The sequence below is a fragment of the Mus pahari genome, chromosome 1, assembly GCF_900095145.1.
Source record: "Mus pahari chromosome 1, PAHARI_EIJ_v1.1, whole genome shotgun sequence".
In the NCBI taxonomy this organism is placed as follows: domain Eukaryota; kingdom Metazoa; phylum Chordata; class Mammalia; order Rodentia; family Muridae; genus Mus; species Mus pahari.
This window is the reverse complement of record NC_034590.1, coordinates 1,283,713-1,303,335: the sequence shown is the minus strand read 5'-3', so window position 1 is coordinate 1,303,335 and position 19,623 is coordinate 1,283,713. Positions and strand designations below refer to the sequence as shown.

At 52.0% G+C, this 19,623-nt stretch overlaps 2 protein-coding genes across 2 annotated transcripts in view; both read left to right on the top strand.

The window, feature by feature from the left end:
• Positions 1–1,526: 1,526 nt before the first annotated feature.
• Positions 1,527–8,697, top strand: Timm50 (translocase of inner mitochondrial membrane 50). Its single transcript, XM_021198557.2, has 11 exons — positions 1,527–1,646; positions 2,536–2,686; positions 3,210–3,241; positions 3,438–3,459; positions 5,721–5,779; positions 5,870–5,989; positions 6,268–6,372; positions 6,459–6,557; positions 7,113–7,269; positions 7,561–7,667; positions 8,189–8,697. Exons 1-11 carry the CDS (start codon positions 1,539–1,541, stop codon positions 8,288–8,290), a joined length of 1,062 nt encoding a protein of 353 aa, XP_021054216.1. The 5' UTR covers positions 1,527–1,538; the 3' UTR covers positions 8,291–8,697.
• A 4,589-nt stretch (positions 8,698–13,286) lies between these two features.
• The window catches only part of Dll3 (delta like canonical Notch ligand 3), an 8,939-nt gene continuing 2,602 nt past the window's right edge, over positions 13,287–19,623 (top strand). The window contains exons 1-6 of the mRNA XM_021205657.2: positions 13,287–13,368; positions 13,507–13,788; positions 15,032–15,089; positions 16,160–16,402; positions 16,562–16,779; positions 19,005–19,227. Of these exons, the coding sequence (XP_021061316.1) occupies positions 13,306–13,368; positions 13,507–13,788; positions 15,032–15,089; positions 16,160–16,402; positions 16,562–16,779; positions 19,005–19,227 (1,087 nt within the window). The 5' untranslated portion in view covers positions 13,287–13,305. The remainder of the gene's footprint in view (positions 13,369–13,506; positions 13,789–15,031; positions 15,090–16,159; positions 16,403–16,561; positions 16,780–19,004; positions 19,228–19,623) is intronic.

The window sequence follows — 19,623 nt, the reverse complement described above, 5'->3', positions numbered from 1 at the left end:
GGGCACTTAGACCTGGGGAGGACATGACAGGCTCATGGCTTAGCTGAGCAAGCCCCTTTACTGTAGTGCTTCTTGACCTGAGGGTAGTAAACATGTTTGGTGGGGGAGTAGAACAATCCTTTCACAGGAGTCACATATTTACATTATGTTTCATAACTAGCAAAATTACAGTTATGAAGTAGCAATGAAAATACTTCTATGGTTGGGGATCATTATAACATAAGGAACCATGTTAAAGGGTTGCAGTATATGGTTAAGAACCACTGCCTTAGTGGACGTGAGTCTCAAAGTTCAAGAGCAGGGCACAATGGTACATGCCTTTGATCCTAGCATTTAGGAGACAGAGGCTGGTGGATCTCTGTGCAGTCTACAGAGTGGGTTCTAGGACAGCCAGAGCTAAATAGTAAGACTCTGTAGGGCAGGGGGTGGACAGGGCCTACTCAGCAGTTCGGCTGGGACACAGCTTAGTGAAGAGTGCTTTACAAAGTAGGTGTGGCGCCACCACTGCCCCGCAGTACTTTGGATTTTTAAAGTTTAAATGTAAAAATCTGACTTTTAGCCAGGCGGTGGTGGCACATGCCTTTAATCCCAGCACTTGGGAGACAGAGGCAGGCAGATTTCTGAGTTCAAGGCCAGCCTGGTCTACAGAGTGAGTTCCAGGACAGCCAGGGCTACACAGAGAAACACTGTCTCGAAAAACCAAAAAAAAAAAAAAAAAAAAAAAAAAAAAAACACCTGACCTTTTTTCCATTGAAAACAACTTGTGGGGGCTGGAGAGATGGGTCAGCGGTTAAGAGTACTGGCTGCTCTTCCAGAGGGCCTGAGTTCAATCTATAAAGAGATATGATCCCCTCTTCTGGCATGCAGTTGTATACGCAGACAGTGCACACATACACTTAAAATGAGTGAATGAACGAGTGAATAAATAAATGGGTAAATAAATAAACGAATAAATAAATAAATAAATAAATAGATTTTTTAAAAAAAACCCAATTTGGTGAAGACTCATGGTGACTTCCCGCACCCCAAATTCACTGCTTTCTTAATCTAAACAAGTCAGCACGGAACGTTCCTTTGGTTGAATTCAGATGAATGGTAGATCCAGATAAGTGGTCGGGCCAAGGAAAGATACTCCTTTCTAGAAACTACGGCGTCAGGGGATCTGGGGACGGGAAAGAAAACTGGTTCAGCCTCCTGGTCCACGTGAGAAAAACAGGGCTGCCGGTTCAGCTCACTTTTTGGGCCTCTGTCCATCTCTGACGATGGGAGGTGAATGCCAAAGTCCGAGCGACTGGATGGTGGCGGTCCTTAGGGCCCCAGGGGGCGTGGTGCCAGATGACAGAGTTCCAATTTCGCGCTCGGGGACAGCCAGAAGAAAAGCCGACACGAAGCGCACCCAAGGTACTCCGCCCAGGCCCTTTTGTCCCTCTCGCGTTCCTGTCCGCACTCACCACCTCAGCGATCCCATTGGTCGTAGTCCTCGCCTGGGGCGGGAGTCAGGGGAGCGAGTGGGCGGGGCCGCGTGGCGTCAGCGCAAGATGGCGGCCTCGGCGGCTCTGTTCTCGCGCTTGCGGAGCGGGCTCCGGGTAGGCGCGCGGGGGCTGTGCACGCGGCTGGCGCCGCCACCTCCTCGCACTCCGGAGCAGGTGAGCGGTCCCGGGACGCGCGCCCCGTTGTGGGGCTTCTTTCTAAAGTCTTGGGCGTCTGGTGGCAGCCCGGCGAGTCTGGACGACCGCACCTTGGGGTGCTGAATGGGACGGAGCCCGCGTTTTCGGGGTCCCCACGCGTCCTGTGCGGACCGTCGTTGCTCCCCCGGGGCTGGATTATGGAGGCCCCGAGTGCATCCCGTGGAGCCCAGGTCAACCACGTGGGTGCCGGGAGCGGTCACCTGTTCTGATCTCGGTGACCATTCAGGTGATACTTGACGGGGGTGGGGCCCAGGGCGCTTGGGACCCAGGGTCTGTCCCAGTGACATTCCAGTCGCCTCCGTGGGTGAGCGGAACAGGAAGGATCGGGCCTGCCGTCTGTTTCAGCCTAGCCATTCTGACCTCCAAGGCCGTGACTTTCCGTTCCCAAAGTCCCAGACAGGGGATCGCCTCTCCTCGCCCTGGCTTCCTTCCCTTCCAGACCCCTCCATCCTGGGCTCTGGGTGTCCGAATAATCTAACTGTTCATCCCGTCCCTTGGGTGCCCTCTGTCCCCTTAGTTTTGACGTCTCTATGCTAACACGCACGCACACGCCCATCCCTTATTCTCCTTGCCCTACTCTTCCTGGCTCCAGACCCTGCAGTGCTATTGCTTCCAAGACCTTGAGCAATCCGCCCTTTCAGCTCTTGAACCCCTGTGATTCTCTAGACAGTTTCCTTGTGACCGTCTGAGGGGATCAGCCTCTGAGCTCAGCCCTTCAGGGACACAGTTTTCTGCTCCGGATGTCCACTTCCTGGTTCTTGATCTTGAAGCTACTTGGACAAATTGAGTGTCAGAGTATTCTGTTATTTCTCTCTCTGTGACCTCTCCTCCATCCCCCTCCACTCAGGCCACTGAGATTGTCAACCGTGGGGGCTCCAAGGCCCAAGGGCCACAGCACCCGCCAGGCTCAGAGGGACCCAGCTATGCCAAAAAAATTGCGCTCTGGATCGCCGGTTTGCTCGGAGCCGGCGGGACTGTCAGCATCGTCTATATTTTTGGTAAGAGACATAACCCTTGACTGTTGGCCCCCAGATTTCTACTGTGAAACTCCCCTTTCCCCATACTGAGTTTATTCCCTGGCTCCTCCATCAACTAGGATACTCACCTTGAAATTCAAGAAGTCCCCTTCTACCCCTTGTACTTAAAAGTTCTATCCTCTAGTTGTTCCCTGTACCTGAATTCAGGAACTAAGGGAACGGTGGGAAGAGTAGGGCTAGACCAGCGTGCTTGGTTTCAGAGCCGGGACAAGGCACTGAGGTGCGTTTTGGTGGAGAATAACCCGTCACAGTGCCTGAAGCTGTGTCCGTCTCAGCCGAAAAAGAGTAACCTTCCCCTTGTGTCCAGCTCAGCCCCGGCCCACTTGGAATCCTGGCCCCCAACCTCTTCCTCCCTTTATCCAAGAGCTGTGCCTCCAGCAATATTCCCTTTGAGTGGGGAGTCCCCACCCCTCACTCTCCTCCCCCTCCAGACCCAGCAGACTGGGCTCCAGGTTTCTTTATTTGTGTCTGTCTCTCCCGGCAGGAAACAACCCTGTGGATGAAAATGGCACCAAGGTGAGGAACGTGAGAGGCAGAGTGTGAGCAGTCTGTTCTGTGAGGGTGTGGGGCAGGTGTCCTTCCATTGGATCAGGCTCTCTCGTAGTCTGCACTGAGCCTCTCCTGTCTTCCCCGGGGCTCAGCCTGGAGCCCGCAGACTGAATGTTCTGGGCTCTGCCTCTGCCCTTTCAAACCTTTCCTTTTTCTCCTCCAGATTCCTGATGAATTCGACAGTGGTGAGTGATTAAACACAGAGGGAGCTTCCTTTCCACCTCTGGTGCTCTGTTTATTCGTTTAGAGTGCTGTTGTCCTGTGCTGTTTGTACACCAACCCCTCCATCCGTGGAGGTTTGACAGTTAGATGGCTCAGGGGACAGACGTGACAAAAGCCCAGCACCTTTTCCCGGCCCCTCCGCCCTGGAGCAGATGGTCAGGAACAGATGGAGGCAGGGAGCATCAGCAGCCCATCCCAGACACAGGGCTTTCTGTGCCTTAGATCTAGGCATCTGCAGCCCCTGACCTCACTCTTTTATAACACCCTCTTTTTTTTTTTTTTTTTTTAATCCCCAAGTCCTTCCTCCAACCCATGCCTCATTTCCAAAACAATGTCTCTCTGTGTCTGTGTCTCTGCCCCCCCCTTCTCCACACACCCAGACTACCAGAGTTTAAGGGACTTCCAGTAAATTAGATAGTGGAATAGTTGCGGTTTTTTACCTGACCCTTTCTTAGAGAAAGTGAAGTTTGTGGGTCAGAAAGACCCCTGTGTGTGTGGGAGGCGTGCAGACAGCATGTACAAGCACTGATTGTTTTGTTCACACCAGGCAGGTGGGTGAGTCTGCTTTTAACTGGAGAGGTCAACCCCCTTGTTTTATCTTTTTTTCTTATTTATTTGTTTTTGAGACAGGGTAGCCCTGGCTGTCCTGGAGCTCACTGTGTAGACCAGGCTAATCCCAAACCCACAGAGATCCACTTGTCTCTTCTCCCAATTGCTGGAATTGAAGGCCTACACTACCATGCCCTGCACCCCACTGGTTTAAACAAATTACCTAAATTGGGCAAGTAGACAAGGGAGGTTTAAAGTGTGCCTATTAGTTGAAACTGGCTTCCACACTGTGACTTTTAAGAGGCAGGCACACATACAGAGCTAGATTAAGAAAGACACTGAAATATTTCCAGTGGATTCCCTGTGTTCACTTAGCCTAGAGTTTCCACCATTGATTCTAACACTGATGGTTTTTATTAGGACAATGGCTACTGGGGTTGGAGGATTGGTGCTAGGCAAGGGCTCTTCGTCTTCACTGTTGTGTTGTTTCATTTTAAAATGAGGTGTGTGTGTGTGTGTGTGTGTGTGTGTGTGTGTGCTGACACATGGATGCAGATGCCTTCCAAGGCTAGATGAGAGCTTTGGGTCCCTTGGAGCTGCTGTAACAGGTGTTTGTCATCCTCTTGACGTGAGTGTCAGGGACCCAACTACTGGGCCATCTCTCCTGCCTGCTGGTGCAGCCATCCCCACCCCATCCTTTGAGACAAGATCTTACAAAATTGCCTACTTTGACTTCAAACTCATTATGTAATCCTGGCTGCCCCCTGGATAGCTGGGCGACAGGCCTGTGCTGCTGCAAGCCAGCTGTATTCCTACGTCCAACCAGGTAGTGGCAGGGAGTCTGTCCTGTGTGTTGTGGGATGTTTTAAGCCATGTTCTGGGTATCTACTCAGATGCTAGTATTACAACCATTAAAAATACCTCCAGGAAAGAAGGCATGCTTCTATTTAATCCTAACACTTGGGAGGTAGGCAGAGGGATCTTTATATAAGTTCAAGTCCAGCCTGGTCTACATAGTTCCGGGACAGCCAGGGCTACATATTGAGACCACATGCACACACAAATGAATGTTTAATAAAAAAGTTTTTTGGATACCCTCCAAAATCAACAGCAACAAAAATGCCTGCCAGGGGTAGTGGTGGGTTAGAGAGACGGCTCAGCAGTTAACAGCACTGGCTCCTCTTCAGAGGTCCCGAGTTCAATCCCCAGCCATCACATGGTGGCTCACAAGCATCCGTAATGGGATCCGATGCCCTCTTCTGGCACACAGGTGTACATGCAGATAGAGCATAGACATAAAATACTTAATAAATAATAAATCTTTTAGAAAAATATCAGCTGGGTGTAGTGGCCCCCGACTTTAATCCCAGTACAGGAAGGCGGAGGCAGGTGGATCTCCACAAGTTCAAAGCCAGCATGGTTTACAGAGTGAGTTCCAGGGCAGCCAGGGCTACACAGAGAAACTCTGTTTAGAGAAACCAAACCAAGCAAAAACAAAGACCAAAACAAATAAGTATTCTTCCTTTAAAATCCTTCCCACTCTTGGGAATTTTTTCTCACTTTTTCTTAAGAGATCTGTTTGTTCTGCAAGTAAAGAAATAATAAAAATAAGCTCATCTGTCCTGGAGGTGGGACAGTGGTTTACTTCAGAATCCCTTTGTGCCTGGTGTTCTAGATCCAATTCTGGTTCAGCAGTTGCGCCGGACATACAAATACTTCAAAGATTACAGACAGGTGAGTGGGGTGGGCGTAGAAGGGCTGGGCTCAGTCCCCACGCCCATTCCCAGCCCCGTATCTGAATGATTGGCCCATTCTCTCCTGCAGATGATCATCGAGCCCACCAGTCCCTGCCTTCTCCCAGACCCTCTGCGGGAGCCCTACTACCAGCCACCTTACACACTGGTCCTGGAGCTTACCGGGGTCCTTCTGCACCCAGAGTGGTCGGTGTGTCCTGCAGAAGGCAGTGTGTTGGGATCCTCTTGGGGGGCTGGGTCACCCCACTGCCGTGTGTTCTCTTCCTTCTTGTGTCCTTTGGTGCCTACTTTAGAGTGACAGACATGAGTCGGCTTTGCTTAGAGTCCTTGTGCCACATGAGTGAGGCCAAGCCATATGCTCCTCATCCCCAGAAGTAGACAGATGCCTGCCTCTGGGGCCCGCAGGCAGGGTCTTGACCCTTTGGGCTTTTTGGTCTAAACGCTCCCCTGTCCTTACTGCCCCTGCAGCTGGCCACTGGCTGGAGGTTTAAGAAGCGTCCAGGCATCGAGACCTTGTTCCAGCAGCTTGCCCCTCTGTATGAAATAGTCATCTTCACATCAGAGACTGGCATGGTGAGGCCCTGAGGCAGAAATGACCCAGGTGTGTTGACAGACGCCCCGGCCGGACCTAGCCTCACCTCTCCTCTCTGTCCTTGCAGACTGCATTTCCACTCATTGATAGTGTGGACCCTCATGGTTTCATCTCCTACCGTCTGTTCCGGGACGCCACCAGATATATGGAGGGACATCATGTGAAGGTGCCATGTGGGGATCACGGTGGGCTTCTGGGATAGATTTGGGGGGTGCTTATAACCTCTGAGAGAAGGGGCCTTGCTCCTTCTGATGTCAGTGCTTGCCTCCAGGTTGTCTAAGGGGCGGGGTCCCAGGCCTTGCTTCTGGAGCTGTTGGTGGCTTCCCCGAGGCTGTGCTTGGGACTGTCATACAGCCTGTTTCCTCAGCTAGCCAAGCATCGAAACGTGGTGACCAGGCCCTATTAGACGTGTTGTTAGGTTCTCCCTTATGTCTTGGTGACTCATGGTATATAAACTCAGGCTTTGACAAGGCCTGTCTGTAATTCCTGGCTTGAAGTGAGTCTGGTTGTAGCCTGATGCAGACATGCGGTGTGAACTGATCCACAGACAGAGCCGATGCTCTCTCCAGAGACCCAGCTCCCAGAAGCCTGAAGCTACCCTCCATAACCTGTATCTGGGGGACTTTGCGAGCCATGTCCTCAAGTGTACGCTGCTGTGTCTGTCTGTCCCCTCTGCGGTCCCCAGGGCGGGGAGCTGATGCCCTGATCCACTCACTTCCAGGACATCTCCTGTCTGAATCGGGATCCAGCCCGAGTAGTAGTTGTGGACTGCAAGAAGGAAGCTTTCCGTCTCCAGCCCTTCAACGGTGTTGCCCTGCGGCCCTGGGATGGCAACTCAGATGACCGGGTCTTGCTGGACCTGTCTGCCTTCCTTAAGAGTGAGGCTTACCCTGATGTCTGCTCCAGAGCCCTTAACCCTGAAGAAAATGGCAGACACTTGATTTTAGCTTGTCATTAGTGTAAAACTGAGCAATCAGGGTGGAAGATTTATGAGTATCCTTGAGCCTTCTGTAACTTTCTGAACTATCCAGGCATTTCTCGTAGGGGTTATTTGGGCATGTTTGGAGGAACCCTCTCAGCACTGACCACATCCCAGGGTGTGCAGACCCTCACCCTGGGTCATGCTAAGGCCTGACTAACTAGTACCCCTTTACCTGTCGTGCCTACAGCCATTGCACTGAACCAAGTGGAGGATGTCCGGACTGTGCTGGAGCACTATGCTCTAGAGGATGACCCTCTGGAGGCATTCAAACAGCGGCAGAGCCGGCTTGAGCAGGTTAGGCTCTAGTCCCCACTGGGCACTTTGGAATTGGCCTCGGGTGGGGCTCTCACCCAGCCTGCCCTGCAGGGGTGGAGGCAGGAGGCAGAAAATAGACAAGTCCATGGCCTTGGGGGGTCCTAGAACCTTTCATGGTAGACTGTGTGTGTGCTTAGAGCTATGCACAGGGATCTGTGGACGCTGTGGATGCTTGGCCTCAGCTCGGGGGAGGAGTGTCTTGTTGGTTCTCTTTTTGAGATAATGTCTCATGTATGTCAGGCAGGCCTTAGCCTCTCATTCTCCCTGCCTCAGTCTTCTGAATGCTGCGTGTACGGGCATTGCATCTGACTTTCATTGTGTCTGAGTGTGCTAGGGATAAGAGTGTCTCATGCATGTTGGTCCTGCACCCCTGGGGCTCAGGGGTGCTCTCTCCAGGCTCTGGATCTAACAGGTGGACCCGGGGTTCTATACTGGGCCCGAGTGTAATGGCAGGCAGGCTCCTGAGTTGACCTTTGTCTTTTTCTGTCCCTCAACCCCAGGAGGAGCAGCAGCGCCTGGCAGAGCTCTCCAAGTCCAACAAGCAGGGCCTCTTCTTTGGCTCACTCACCAGCCGACTGTGGCCTCGCTCCAAGCAGCCCTGACGTCTAGGCTCCCTCAGAGACTTGATGCCTGAGCCTCGGGCCCCAGCCCTCACACGGCAAGGTGTGGACAGCTATGTGTCCAATAAAGCGAGTCCCAGATGCCACAATGCCTGTGTCCAGAGTCCAGATGGGGCGTTGGGGTGAGGTCTTGGACTCGGTCGTCATTCACAGTGACTGAGCACCACCACAGGGCTGGCTACCGTGAGTGCCTCGTTGGAGTGGGGCTCCTGCCAGCCTGAAACTGAAAACCTGGGTTTCTGCTGCACATGTCTTCCCATATACTCTATGAGCTGCAAAGAAAAGCCTCTCTTTCTCTCCCTCTCTTTCTCTGGCTCTGGACTCCTTGTGTGCTGTGGAAATAAAGAGAAGTACGACCTCTGGGGAGCCGCCTCAAGGGCTGTCAGCCTCGTTGCTGTGTGTGGGTCCTTGGGAATGTGGTTCTGGAGCTGTGCGGTCAGCCATGCCTCTTAGAAGCCAGAAATACGGATTGCTTTTTCTTTTTGGAGACTTTTTGGAGTCTCACTGCATAGAGCTTGCTAGCCTTGATCTCGAGGCCCACCTGCATCTGCTTCCAAGTGCTGGGATTAAAGGCGTGCGCCACTGTGCCCCAGGATTTTTTTCTTCTTTTGGAGACTGGTCCTTATTTAGCTCAGGTTAGCCTAGAATTCCTAGTCCTAAATAAGCTGGGACTGGAGGCAGGTGCTGCTGTTCTCTGCTAGAAATCAAGATTTAAAAACAAGAAGACCATCGGATTCCTCTAGCTTTGTTTTTTATCTTTGTGGAACTAGGGATGGAGCATACAGCCTGGAACATGCCAAGCAGGCGGTGTACCAGTGAGCCCTGTCCTCATCGGGAGCTCTCTCCCCCTGTGGGGTGGGGGTGGGGGGAGAGAAGACAACAACTTGGGAGTTTATTCCTCTACGGTGTGGGTCTTAGGGACAGAACACCAGCCATTACTGAGGCCTCTCATCCTCTCTGAGCCATCATTCTGGTGTCTGGTTTGGATGGGTTTGTTGGTGGGTAGCCCATGCTGGGTTTGGAGTAACCATGTAGCAAAGGATGACCCGGAACTCCTGATCTCAGCCACCTCCTGGGTGACAGGGTCACAGGCGTGTACCACCATACCCCTTGGTGTGACGCTGGGGACATCGTTATGCCAAGAAGCACCCCCTTAGCTCTGCCTACTGAGCTGTGTCCCCAGCCTCTTTAACAGTCACGCATGCCTGCTAGCTTCCGCTTTGAAAAGCGTAGCTTTGTGGCATTTAAGCATGGGAGTAGTTGTGAGTTTCTTACTGGCTGTAATCCTCCCTGAGGTCACTTTTTACATCTATAAACTAATAGGGTTTTTAATTAATTTTTATTGATATTTATTGGTGTTTTGCCTGTATGCATTTCTTTGTGAGGGTGTTGGATCCCCTAGACCTGGAGTTACAGTTTTGAGCCACTATGTGGGTATTGGGAATTGAACCCAGGTCCTCTGGAACAGCAATCAGTGGTCTTGACCTGAACCATCTCTCCAGCCCCAATGATCGTCCATTCGTTTTTGTAATATGTATATAGGTGCTTTGTCAATGCACTGTGTACTTATTCTAGAACTCACGGATGTCAGAAAGGTTGTGAGGGAGCTGTTGTGTGGGTGCTGGAAGTTGAACCTATGTCCTCTGCAAGTGCAGCCATTGTTCTTAACTGCTGAGCCATCTCTCCAGCCCTCCCAAAATAGTTAACAAATCATAGTAGCCACACAAACCTTTGACAAGGTACTTAAGACTTAAGGTCTTAGTTTCTTCCTGTCTGAAGAAGGGTGAAGCATCTGTTTTGTCTCTTACGCAAGCCTCTGCTCCAGCCAGCATCTAGTATTAGCCTATGTAAAACAAAAAATTAATGCTTTTTTGCACTTTGAAGACATGGGCCAGATGAGACAGCATTCTAGATTGTTTAAAATGCCTTTGGTGATACCATGGAGGAAAAGGTTGGTGTACCACAGGGCTGTAATTTCAGCATTTAAGACACAGGAGAACTGTTAAGTTTGAAGCAAAACTGGTTATGTAGCAAGACACTATACAAAGAATTTACAAGTAACACCAAAACTCAGCCTAGAGTACTAGGCAATAGAGGGGTGCTCCCGACATATTCTGAGGGCTCCCTCTTTTTTTTTTTTTCCTGCCTTCTTCCAAGACAGGGTTTCACTGTATAACTTGCTGCCTGGAATTCTTTGTGTAGACCAGGTTGGACTCCAACTCACAGAACTGCCTGTCTCTTCTCCCTCCAGTGCTGGGATTAAAAGAGCAACAGTGGATCAAAGCCTGGTGTAGGGATAGGATCCTGGGTGGAATGAGTTGTGGATGGAGGGAACTTGATTTTCAGAGTGGGGGAAACATACTCTGTCCCTCAGAGCCCTCTGAGGGAGGGGGCCTCTTGTCTGAGGTGATCTATGTAGCTCAGATTGGCTTTGTACTTAAGTGGACCTCCTTCCTCGGCCCCTTGAGTACTGTGGTTGCAGCCATGCACCACCACACTCTTCTCGAATGGATTTGAAATGCGACTGCTACCTCAACCCTGCCTCATATCACTCTCACTGGGGGAGAGAATTGAGCATAGGTGCAGAAGCCCTGAGAAGGTGCTCATATGCTGAGGCGGGAGGCATTTAACCCCAAATGCCTTGAACTCCGGGGCTCTTTGTGTGGAGTCGTTTGTGTATAGTCATGTCCCCTCCTCACACCCAGTGGTGGGATCAGAATTCCCAGGTCCCTCCACTCAAGCTCTCGGGACAAGGTCTAAGTGTCCATCTCTGGGAGTGAGTTTTAGTTACACTGCAGTTGGTTGCTTAAGTACCTGCTGGCACCAGCTGTTTCAGCCCACTCCCCCAAGACAGTAGTGAACAAGGCTGCTAGGAAGCTGTGCTCCACTGTCCCCTCAGGGGAGATGTAAGGCAGGCAGTTGTGGGGGAATAGAGAGAAAAAATGGGGGCAGAGAAAAGGGGAACACATAAGACTATAATTCTAGCTATTTGGGAAACAGGCAGGAGGGTGGAAAGTTTCAGGCTGGCCACTCTGTCTTAGACTAGACAAGGGCTCGGAGCATAGCTCAGCCAGAGTGCTAACTTAACAGGCATGAGGGCTGTTCAGTCCTTAGCACAGGAAAGAGAACTGAGGAGAGAAGCAGTGCTTTGGGGCCTTAGTGGTGTTTATTTATTTTACATTTTTTATATGTCTGGGGCTAGGGTGGGCATGAGCATACAGTCAGGGAACAGTGGTGGGGGCAGTTCCTCATCATGTGGATCCAAGGGATAAAACAGGCGCCAGGCTTGGCAGAAAGTACCTTGGCTAAGCCATCTATCTCACCAGCTGGAAGATGCTGTTTTAGACCGGATGGAATGATCTAGAGGGCCTCTCCGGAAGGTGTGTGACAGCAGAGTCTAGAGTGAATGAGAGGAAAAGCTCCTGGGATGGCTGGTGGGGCAGGCATGGTTGGCCCAGGGCCCCTGCCTTTGCTGTCCCCCCCCCCCCCGGGATCTTCCTCATGCCCCAGGCCTTAGCAGGGCCTCTGTTTCTGTGCGTAACAGAAAGTCCTAAACAGGGCTGGTGAGATGGCTCAGCAGATAAGAGCAACCGACTGCTCTTCCAAAGGTGCAGAGTTCAAATCCCAGCAACCACATGGTGGCTCACAACCATCCTTAACGAGATCTGACTCCCTCTTCTGGAGTGTCTGAAGACAGCTACAGTGTACTTACATATAATAAATAAATAAAATCTAAAAAAAGAAAGAAAGAAAGAAAGTCCTAAACAGTTAAGATTTTCAGAAATCCCTTAAAGTCTGCTGTATTTGTGATTCAGAACTCTGGAAATACCACCTTGCCTTGTGGTGAAGCAAAACCAGGTCTGGTGGGGTTTTGTGGTATGTTCGTGTATTGTTTTTGAGAAAGGCTCTATGTCGTCTAGGCTGGCTTCATTCTCTTGGTTGTCCTGCTTCTGCAGTGCTGGGATTACAGGTCTGCCATGCCCACCGACGCCTCTTGTTCGACTAAATATTTAGTGGGACTATAGCCGCCTCCCCTCTACAAGACAAATGTGGATATAGGAGCAACTTGTATTTTCCCTAAAATTACTAGCTCTCAGTATTAACTTAGTATTTACTGGGGGTGGGGAGTGGGTTTCCTCTGAGCAGTCTTGCTCACCGTCTGACGCCAACACACTATGACCAGATCCTGGGCACCCGCACCTACTTTGCTTTACTTGCCTGGGTCCTGCGAAATCCCCTCCCCCGGGGGTGGGATGGGCAGCTCCATTCATCTGGGGTGAAGAGTGGGCCCCTGGTGCCCGAAGACCGAAGACTAATTTCCTGTCCGTTTGCCTCTCACACCTTCCTGAGCCCAAATGGGAGGCCCAGCTGCGGCCAAAGGGGGAGGGGCACGGCCGCCCGGCAGATGGCAACATTTACATACAGCTGGGAGGCCCCTCCAAGACCAGGCTCCTAGCCTGGCGTCTGGTGGCGATGCTGGTTTCGCGGGGGGGGGGGGGAGGCTTTGTTTTAAGAAGGGGAAACGCGCATGCATACATACGAGAGGTCTTCCACAAACACACAGGGGTCCACACAAAGAACTCAGGATTCCTCCTCACCGCCTCATCTGTGGGGCTACGAAACACAACGCTTCCTTGTAACCTCACACACAGCCCGCTGGAGACGCATTCACAGCACTCATTGGTTCATAGGGTCCTCCACAGTGGACAGGACCGCACATAAGTACATACATGGTAGAGAGGAATGCACCTGTATTTCCGTTCTCCCACTTCAGTACGCATAGAATCTTAGAAACTAAGATTGGCGCATGCAATCACACTCAGGATGAACCTCACCAAGTCGCCCACATAGAGTTACTGTATCCCTTTCCCTGGGACCCCTCTAGGTCGGTAGCCAGAAGATTGGCCTGAGGGGGCGGGGCGTTCCCTCAGATATAAGACTCTGGCATCCAGCAGCTGCGACTCCTGAGACTATTTCCCCATCCTGTCCCCCAAAGCATGGTCTCTCTGCAGGTGTCTTCGCTTCCCCAGACGCTGATCCTGGCTTTTCTCCTTCCTCAGGTCAGATTCGGCGGGATACAGAAAGGAAAGGAACAGATGGGGTTGGGCTGAGACCTGGAGGTCTTAGAGACTTTTCATGGGGCAGACAGATACCTAGGTCCCTACGGTCCCTTAACTTTGTGGCCCTCTCTGTTCCAGGCACTGCCAGCTGGTGTCTTCGAGCTACAAATTCATTCTTTCGGGCCAGGCCCAGGCCCCGGGACCCCACGCTCCCCCTGCAATGCCCGAGGCCCTTGCCGCCTCTTCTTCAGGGTCTGCCTGAAGCCGGGAGTCTCCCAGGAGGCCACCGAGTCCCTGTGCGCCCTGGGCGCAGCACTGAGCACGAGCGTCCCGGTCTACACGGAGCACCCCGGAGAGTCAGCGGCTGCCCTGCTGCTGCCTGATGGCCTCGTACGTGTGCCCTTCCGTGATGCCTGGCCGGTGAGCACAACCTCCACTTTCTGTCCCCATCTCCCGACACCATCCCTTGCCCCAGAACCTTTACTACCCCCTCCTCCCCAAACCCACATTCTCAGACCCCCTCCGCCCTCCGCTACCCTCTTCAGGGATGTCTTTTTTTTTTTTTTTTTTTTTTTTCAGGGATGTCTTAAAACTGGGCTTCTCATCTCTTTATGGTTGTGTGTGTGTGTGTGTGTGTGTGTGTGTGTGATACTCACGAATACGCTTTACAGCGATATGTGGACAATTTCAGTTCTGTCCTTTATTTATCATGTGGGACCCAGGGGGTTGAACTAAGGTTTTCAGTAAGTGCTTTGTACCCAGTGAATCCTCTTCTCATCCTGTTTTGTTGTTGTTGTTAGTATTTTGTTTTGTATTTTTAGAGACAAGCCTGGCTGTCTCTGAGTTCACTATGTGGCTGAATCTGGTCGTGAATTCCTGATCCTCCTGCCTCCACTCACTCCCATCTCCCAAGTGCTGGAATTATGGGGTGCAACAGCTAGTCGAGTTAGGGATTTTTGTCTTTATTCAAGATCTCTTTGAACCTGGGGCTCCTCTCAAGCATTTTCTTTTTAAAGATTTATTTATTTATTTATCTATTTATTTATTATATGTAAGTACACTGTAGCTGTCTTCAGACACTCCAGAAGAGGGCGTCAGGTCTTGTTATGGGTGGTTGTAAGCCACCATGTGGTTGCTGGGATTTGAACTCTGGACCTTTGGAAGAGCAGTTGGGTGCTCTTACCCACTGAGCCATCTCACCAGCCCTCAAGCATTTTCTTGAGGTTACCTCACCTCTCATGTTTTCAGCCTTAGTTCTTCTGGTTGGGACATCGGGTCACTTACTGAATCCTGATGCCCATCCCTGTACCTTGCACATCTCAAAAAGAATCAGGGCCCGTATTTGAAATGTAGACATCGTTGGGAACTTTTTCCATATTTTATTTCCTCTCCTGTCCTTTTGGACAGGGTCTTGCTAGATAACCCCAAACTAACTTCATATTTGAAACCCTCCTACCTCAGCCTCCTGAACGCTGGGATTACAGGTATGTGCAAACACACCTGGCACAATGAGACCTCAATGCTGCTGGCTCTCTGGGCAGCTCCCTCTGGGAATGCCCCACAGCTCAGTCCCAGAGCCAGACTCTATGTTGTGTTCTGGCCGGCAGTGAGCTTCCCTGACCCCGCTTCCTCTCTTGACTCTCTCCCTTCTCTGTCCAACCAGGGCACCTTCTCCCTCATCATTGAGACCTGGAGAGAACAGCTGGGAGAGCGTGCTGGAGGTGGGTGTCTTCAGTCTCATGGGTAGGGAGGGGCAGTGTCGGGTTCAGGACAGGTAATGGGCTGCCTCTAAAGTGGAGCACTCCTGCTGGGCTTGTGATGTCATCATAGCTCCTGGGACGTGGCATTGGGCTAGTGGTTCTGGATCTGTGGGCAGTCTGGGTATAAATATAATTTAAAATTCCTAATGGTAATGTAAAGAGCGTGTCCTGGTAGAGGTTGAGCAGCTCTGATCCCAAAATGAGACAGCTAAAGGGCTCCAAAATCCATTTATTGTATCTTATCTGTTGTAATAGAGAAGAACTCCCCATATGCTAGGCAAGACTCTTATCATTGAGCCTTGCTGCTAGTCCCTAGTGGATTCCTGGGACTCTCTACTTCTGAGCCATCTCCTTGGCCCTGATTTTGTATTTGAAAACTGTCTCCTGTAGCCCAGACTGTCTTCGACACGCCCACTATAGGAATTGCCCCCGCTATGCTGCACCTAAAATTGAAGTCTTTTTCTTGAAACAGGGTGTCACATAATGTAGACAGGCCTTGAACTTGCTGTGTAGCCCAGGGTGTCCTTGAATTCACAGTTCTCCTGCCTCCGCCTCCTGAATGCTGGCGTGGTTGTGAGCAGGAACCACCGCTTTGAGGTTGGTTGTCTCTTTTCCGCTTTCTGGATAAGGCTCCTCCGTCGTACTAGGCGCGAGGCCATCCATCTGGCTTAAGGCTTTGCTCTTTGTGAGGCTTTTGCTGGGATTACAGGCATGAGTGGAGCCACTACGCATAAGACCTTGAGGGGGCGCTCTGACTTCACTTTTGGAGATCCTGTCCATAGCTATTGATGTCACAAGGTGTTAGAAGTCTCCTATTTTAATATTCAAACATCTTGGAGGCTAATACAGGCGTTATCTTAGGAGTTAGTGTTATCTTAACACTAGATATGCCATGCAGGTCCCTAGGTGCGTTAAGGGGAGGGCAGGCTTGCTAAGGAGGGCTTCTACTCTTCACCTAACCACGACAAGGAACTTCCAGGAGGGGGTGGAGATGACCTGAATCTCAGTGCTCTACATCATTCTCTCCGCAGGGCCGGCCTGGAACCTGCTCGCACGTGTGGCCGGCCGCAGACGCATGGCGGCTGGGGGCCCTTGGGCCCGCGATGTGCAACGCACAGGCACGTGGGAGTTGCACTTCTCCTACCGCGCGCGCTGCGAGCCGCCCGCTGTCGGGGCCGCCTGCGCGCGCCTGTGCCGCTCACGCAGTGCCCCCTCGCGGTGTGGCCCGGGACTGCGACCCTGCACGCCATTCCCAGATGAGTGCGAAGCCCCGCGTGAGTCCCTATGCGTGCCCTGCTCTGCTACTTAAGCGCGGATCCGAGTCCCTTCTCACACCCCATTGATCTCCTTTAGGGAACTGATGGCCCTGGGTCCCAACCTGCTCTAGCACTCACATCTTGTTCTTTCTGCCTCTCCTCTGCTTCCTCCTGCAGCTGTGTGTCGAGCAGGCTGCAGTCCTGAGCACGGCTACTGTGAAGAGCCTGATGAATGCCGTTGCCTGGAGGGCTGGACTGGACCCCTCTGCACGGTCCCTGTCTCCACCAGTAGCTGCCTGAACTCCAGGGTCCCTGATCCTGCCAGCACTGGATGCCATTTACCTGGGCCTGGACCTTGTGATGGGAACCCATGTGCCAATGGGGGCAGCTGTAGTGTCAGTATCTTAATTGCGAGTGTGTGTGTGTGGGGGGGGGCGCGTGCATACACGAATGCACATGCGTGCACATTGTGGAGACCAGATGTAGACACCAGTGTCTTTATCGAGTTTCAATTAATTTTTGAGACAGGGACTCTCACTGAGCCTGAGCTGGCTAGTTCGACCAGGCCTGTCTGTCAGTCTTTCTTTTTTTTTTTTTTTTTTTTTTTTTTTTTTNGTTTTTCGAAACAGGGTTTCTCTGTATAGTCCTGGCTGTCCTGGAACTCACTTGGTAGACCTGGCTGGCCTCGAACTCAGAAATCCGCCTGCCTCTGCCTCCCAAGTGCTGGGATTAAAGGCCTGCGCCACCAGGCCCGGCTTTTTTTTTTTTTTTTTTTTTGGCAGGGGTTTTTCTGTATAGCCCTGGCTGTCCTGGAACTCACTTTGTAGACCTGGCTGGCCTCGAACTCAGAAATCTGCCTGCCTCTGCCTCCCGAGTGCTGGGATTAAAGGCATGCGCCACCACGCCCGGCCAGTCTTTCTGTCTTTACTCCTTTAGCATCACCGAGATCACAGATGGGCACCACAAAGCCTGCCTTTACGGGGGTTTTAGGGATCCGACCTCAGGCCCTCATGTTTGCGCAGAAACCATTTACCTTCCTGGCAGTTCCTCCGTACCCCAGACTCTCACTGTGTAGCCCCTGCTGGACTTGAGCTCACTATGGAGGCCAGGCTGGTCTTGAACTCCCAGAGAACTATCTAGGCCTCATAAACACTGGGGTTAAAGGAGTGTTGCTACCATGTCTGGCAAGCCCACTGCACACTGCTTTCTTTGAGATAGCTTTTAGCTAACTAAAACCCTCACTGGAACTCTGATTAACAAAGGGCTGGCCTAGAACTCCTCAGTTTTCTGCCTTGGCCACCTTGAGTGTTAGGATTACAGGTTTATGTCACCATGGCTGACCTGATTAGAACTTTACCTTGTGAGTTCCAGCACCACCCCCACCCGCACCTCCCCTGGCTCCATAACACTGTGGTCTGGGAGGAAGCCCCGGAGCAACTATCTGGAAGCCTTCCTGGAGGCGGGCTCTCCTGCCTGCAACTTGGACCTTAAAGCAGGATTAGGGTATGAAATGGTATTGAAAAGCAAAAAGTAAATTGGCAGTGTCACAAGGTGTGTGAGCGGCATTAATGGTACCCTGTGGGGTTTCGGTGAGCTGAAAGGTTTAGGATGGGGCACATATGGAAGGTGATGGTATCGGACAGCTTCCTGAGGACAGGCCCTGAGCCGAGAAAACAGGAGGCAGCTAGAGAGGGCAGGCCAGGCGAGTGGCATGGAGGCAGCAAAGGAACGGAGCTGGGAAGGAGGTCGCTGGGAGAGTAGAGTCTGGCGGGCCTTCTGACACGGACAGCTTGGGCGAGACGCGATTCAAGCTACAGAGAGGGCCTGCGAAAGGGAGTTCGGTGAATCCTCCTTGTTGGGCTAGGGCTCAGTAGCAAGCGCCCTTGCCTAGAGTTTAGCAGTAAGGGGGCTGAGGGCGTGGCTCAGCAGAGGGCCTGCCTAGAATCCTCCAATAAGGAGCTGGGGGTGTGGCTCAGGGCTAGAGCTCTTGTCCACCAGTGAGGGTTTGGGGTCCCAGCTCAGGCAGGAGTCAAGCGCTTTCTTAACATTAGAGAGGCCCAGGGTTCAATCCCTCACACACTAACGGTGGGGAAGCTGGAACCACAGCTCAGTGTCTGACCGCTTACCTTGCACATGCACAGTGCTGAGTCCAGCCTTCAGGTGGGGGACGGGGCACCTGAAAGAAGCTCTCGTGGTGGTAGGTGTGGTGTGGCTCACTCCTGTAACCCCAGCACTTGGGACCTGAGCTCCTGAGTTCCTGGCCGTCCTGGCCTCCGAGGACAGAGAGACCTGTCTTTTAAAATTGCTCTCATGGGGGAAGTGAGCAGTGTGTGTGTGTGTGTGTGTGTGTGTGTGGTGGGAGGCAGGGCAGGTAGGTGCCTTATGGTAGGTTCAGTTGTGGTGGGGACAGCTTCCCGGGCTTCCAGAGCTTCACCCACACTAGGGTTTCACGTGTAGAAATAACAACATGGACTAGATTGAAGGGTATGTGAGCAGCGTTCCTGGGGAATTCCTGTACCCTGGGTCTTGGGGATGAACAAAGCCACCCATAGGGGTAAAGGAGGAAGGGATTTGGCTCCAAGGAGTCTCTTGCCCAAAGCCAGCTTGTCTCTCTATTCAGGAAACCCCTGGCTCCTTTGAATGTGCCTGTCCCCGGGGATTCTACGGGCTTCGATGTGAGGTGAGCGGGGTCACATGCGCAGATGGACCCTGCTTCAATGGCGGCTTGTGTGTTGGTGGTGAAGATCCTGACTCTGCCTATGTCTGTCATTGCCCACCTGGTTTCCAAGGCTCTAACTGTGAGAAGAGGGTGGACCGCTGTAGCCTGCAGCCATGTCAGAATGGTGAGGTGGAGGATCCAGAGTGGCCAGGGGCGGGATGGGGTCTCAGCATGGCTCAGATGACCCTGGGTGGGAAATACAGCCTGTATGCCCTGTACCCTATGTCCTGGAGACATGACCCCCCACGAAACGGGAAGAATATTCATCCCCTAGGTCCCTGCTTCTTAGGCTTTAATTTAGATGTTGGGGATTTAGCAGAGTAAGAAGCCAAACTCCCTGTTGTGGTTCAAGAGAGAGGACAGTGTGGCGAGAACAGGCTGGTGAGAGACGAGCTTAGGCTTGTGACAGGAGCAGACCAGGTAGCCTGCTAGGATGGTGGTAGAAGGTGACTTTGGGCCGGCCGTGGTGGCGCACACCTTTCTCTCTCTCTCTCTCTCTCTCTCTCTCTCTCTCTCTCTC

Bases quoted from the DNA above. Each gene is read 5' to 3' on its own strand.
- Timm50 (XM_021198557.2), top strand. From the start codon at position 1,539: ATGGCGGCCTCGGCGGCTCTGTTCTCGCGCTTGCGGAGCGGGCTCCGG. The intron at 6,373-6,458 runs GTGAGGCCCTGA...CTGTCCTTGCAG, and splicing joins TCACATCAGAGACTGGCATG to ACTGCATTTCCACTCATTGA. The intron at 7,270-7,560 runs GTGAGGCTTACC...TCGTGCCTACAG, and splicing joins CCTGTCTGCCTTCCTTAAGA to CCATTGCACTGAACCAAGTG.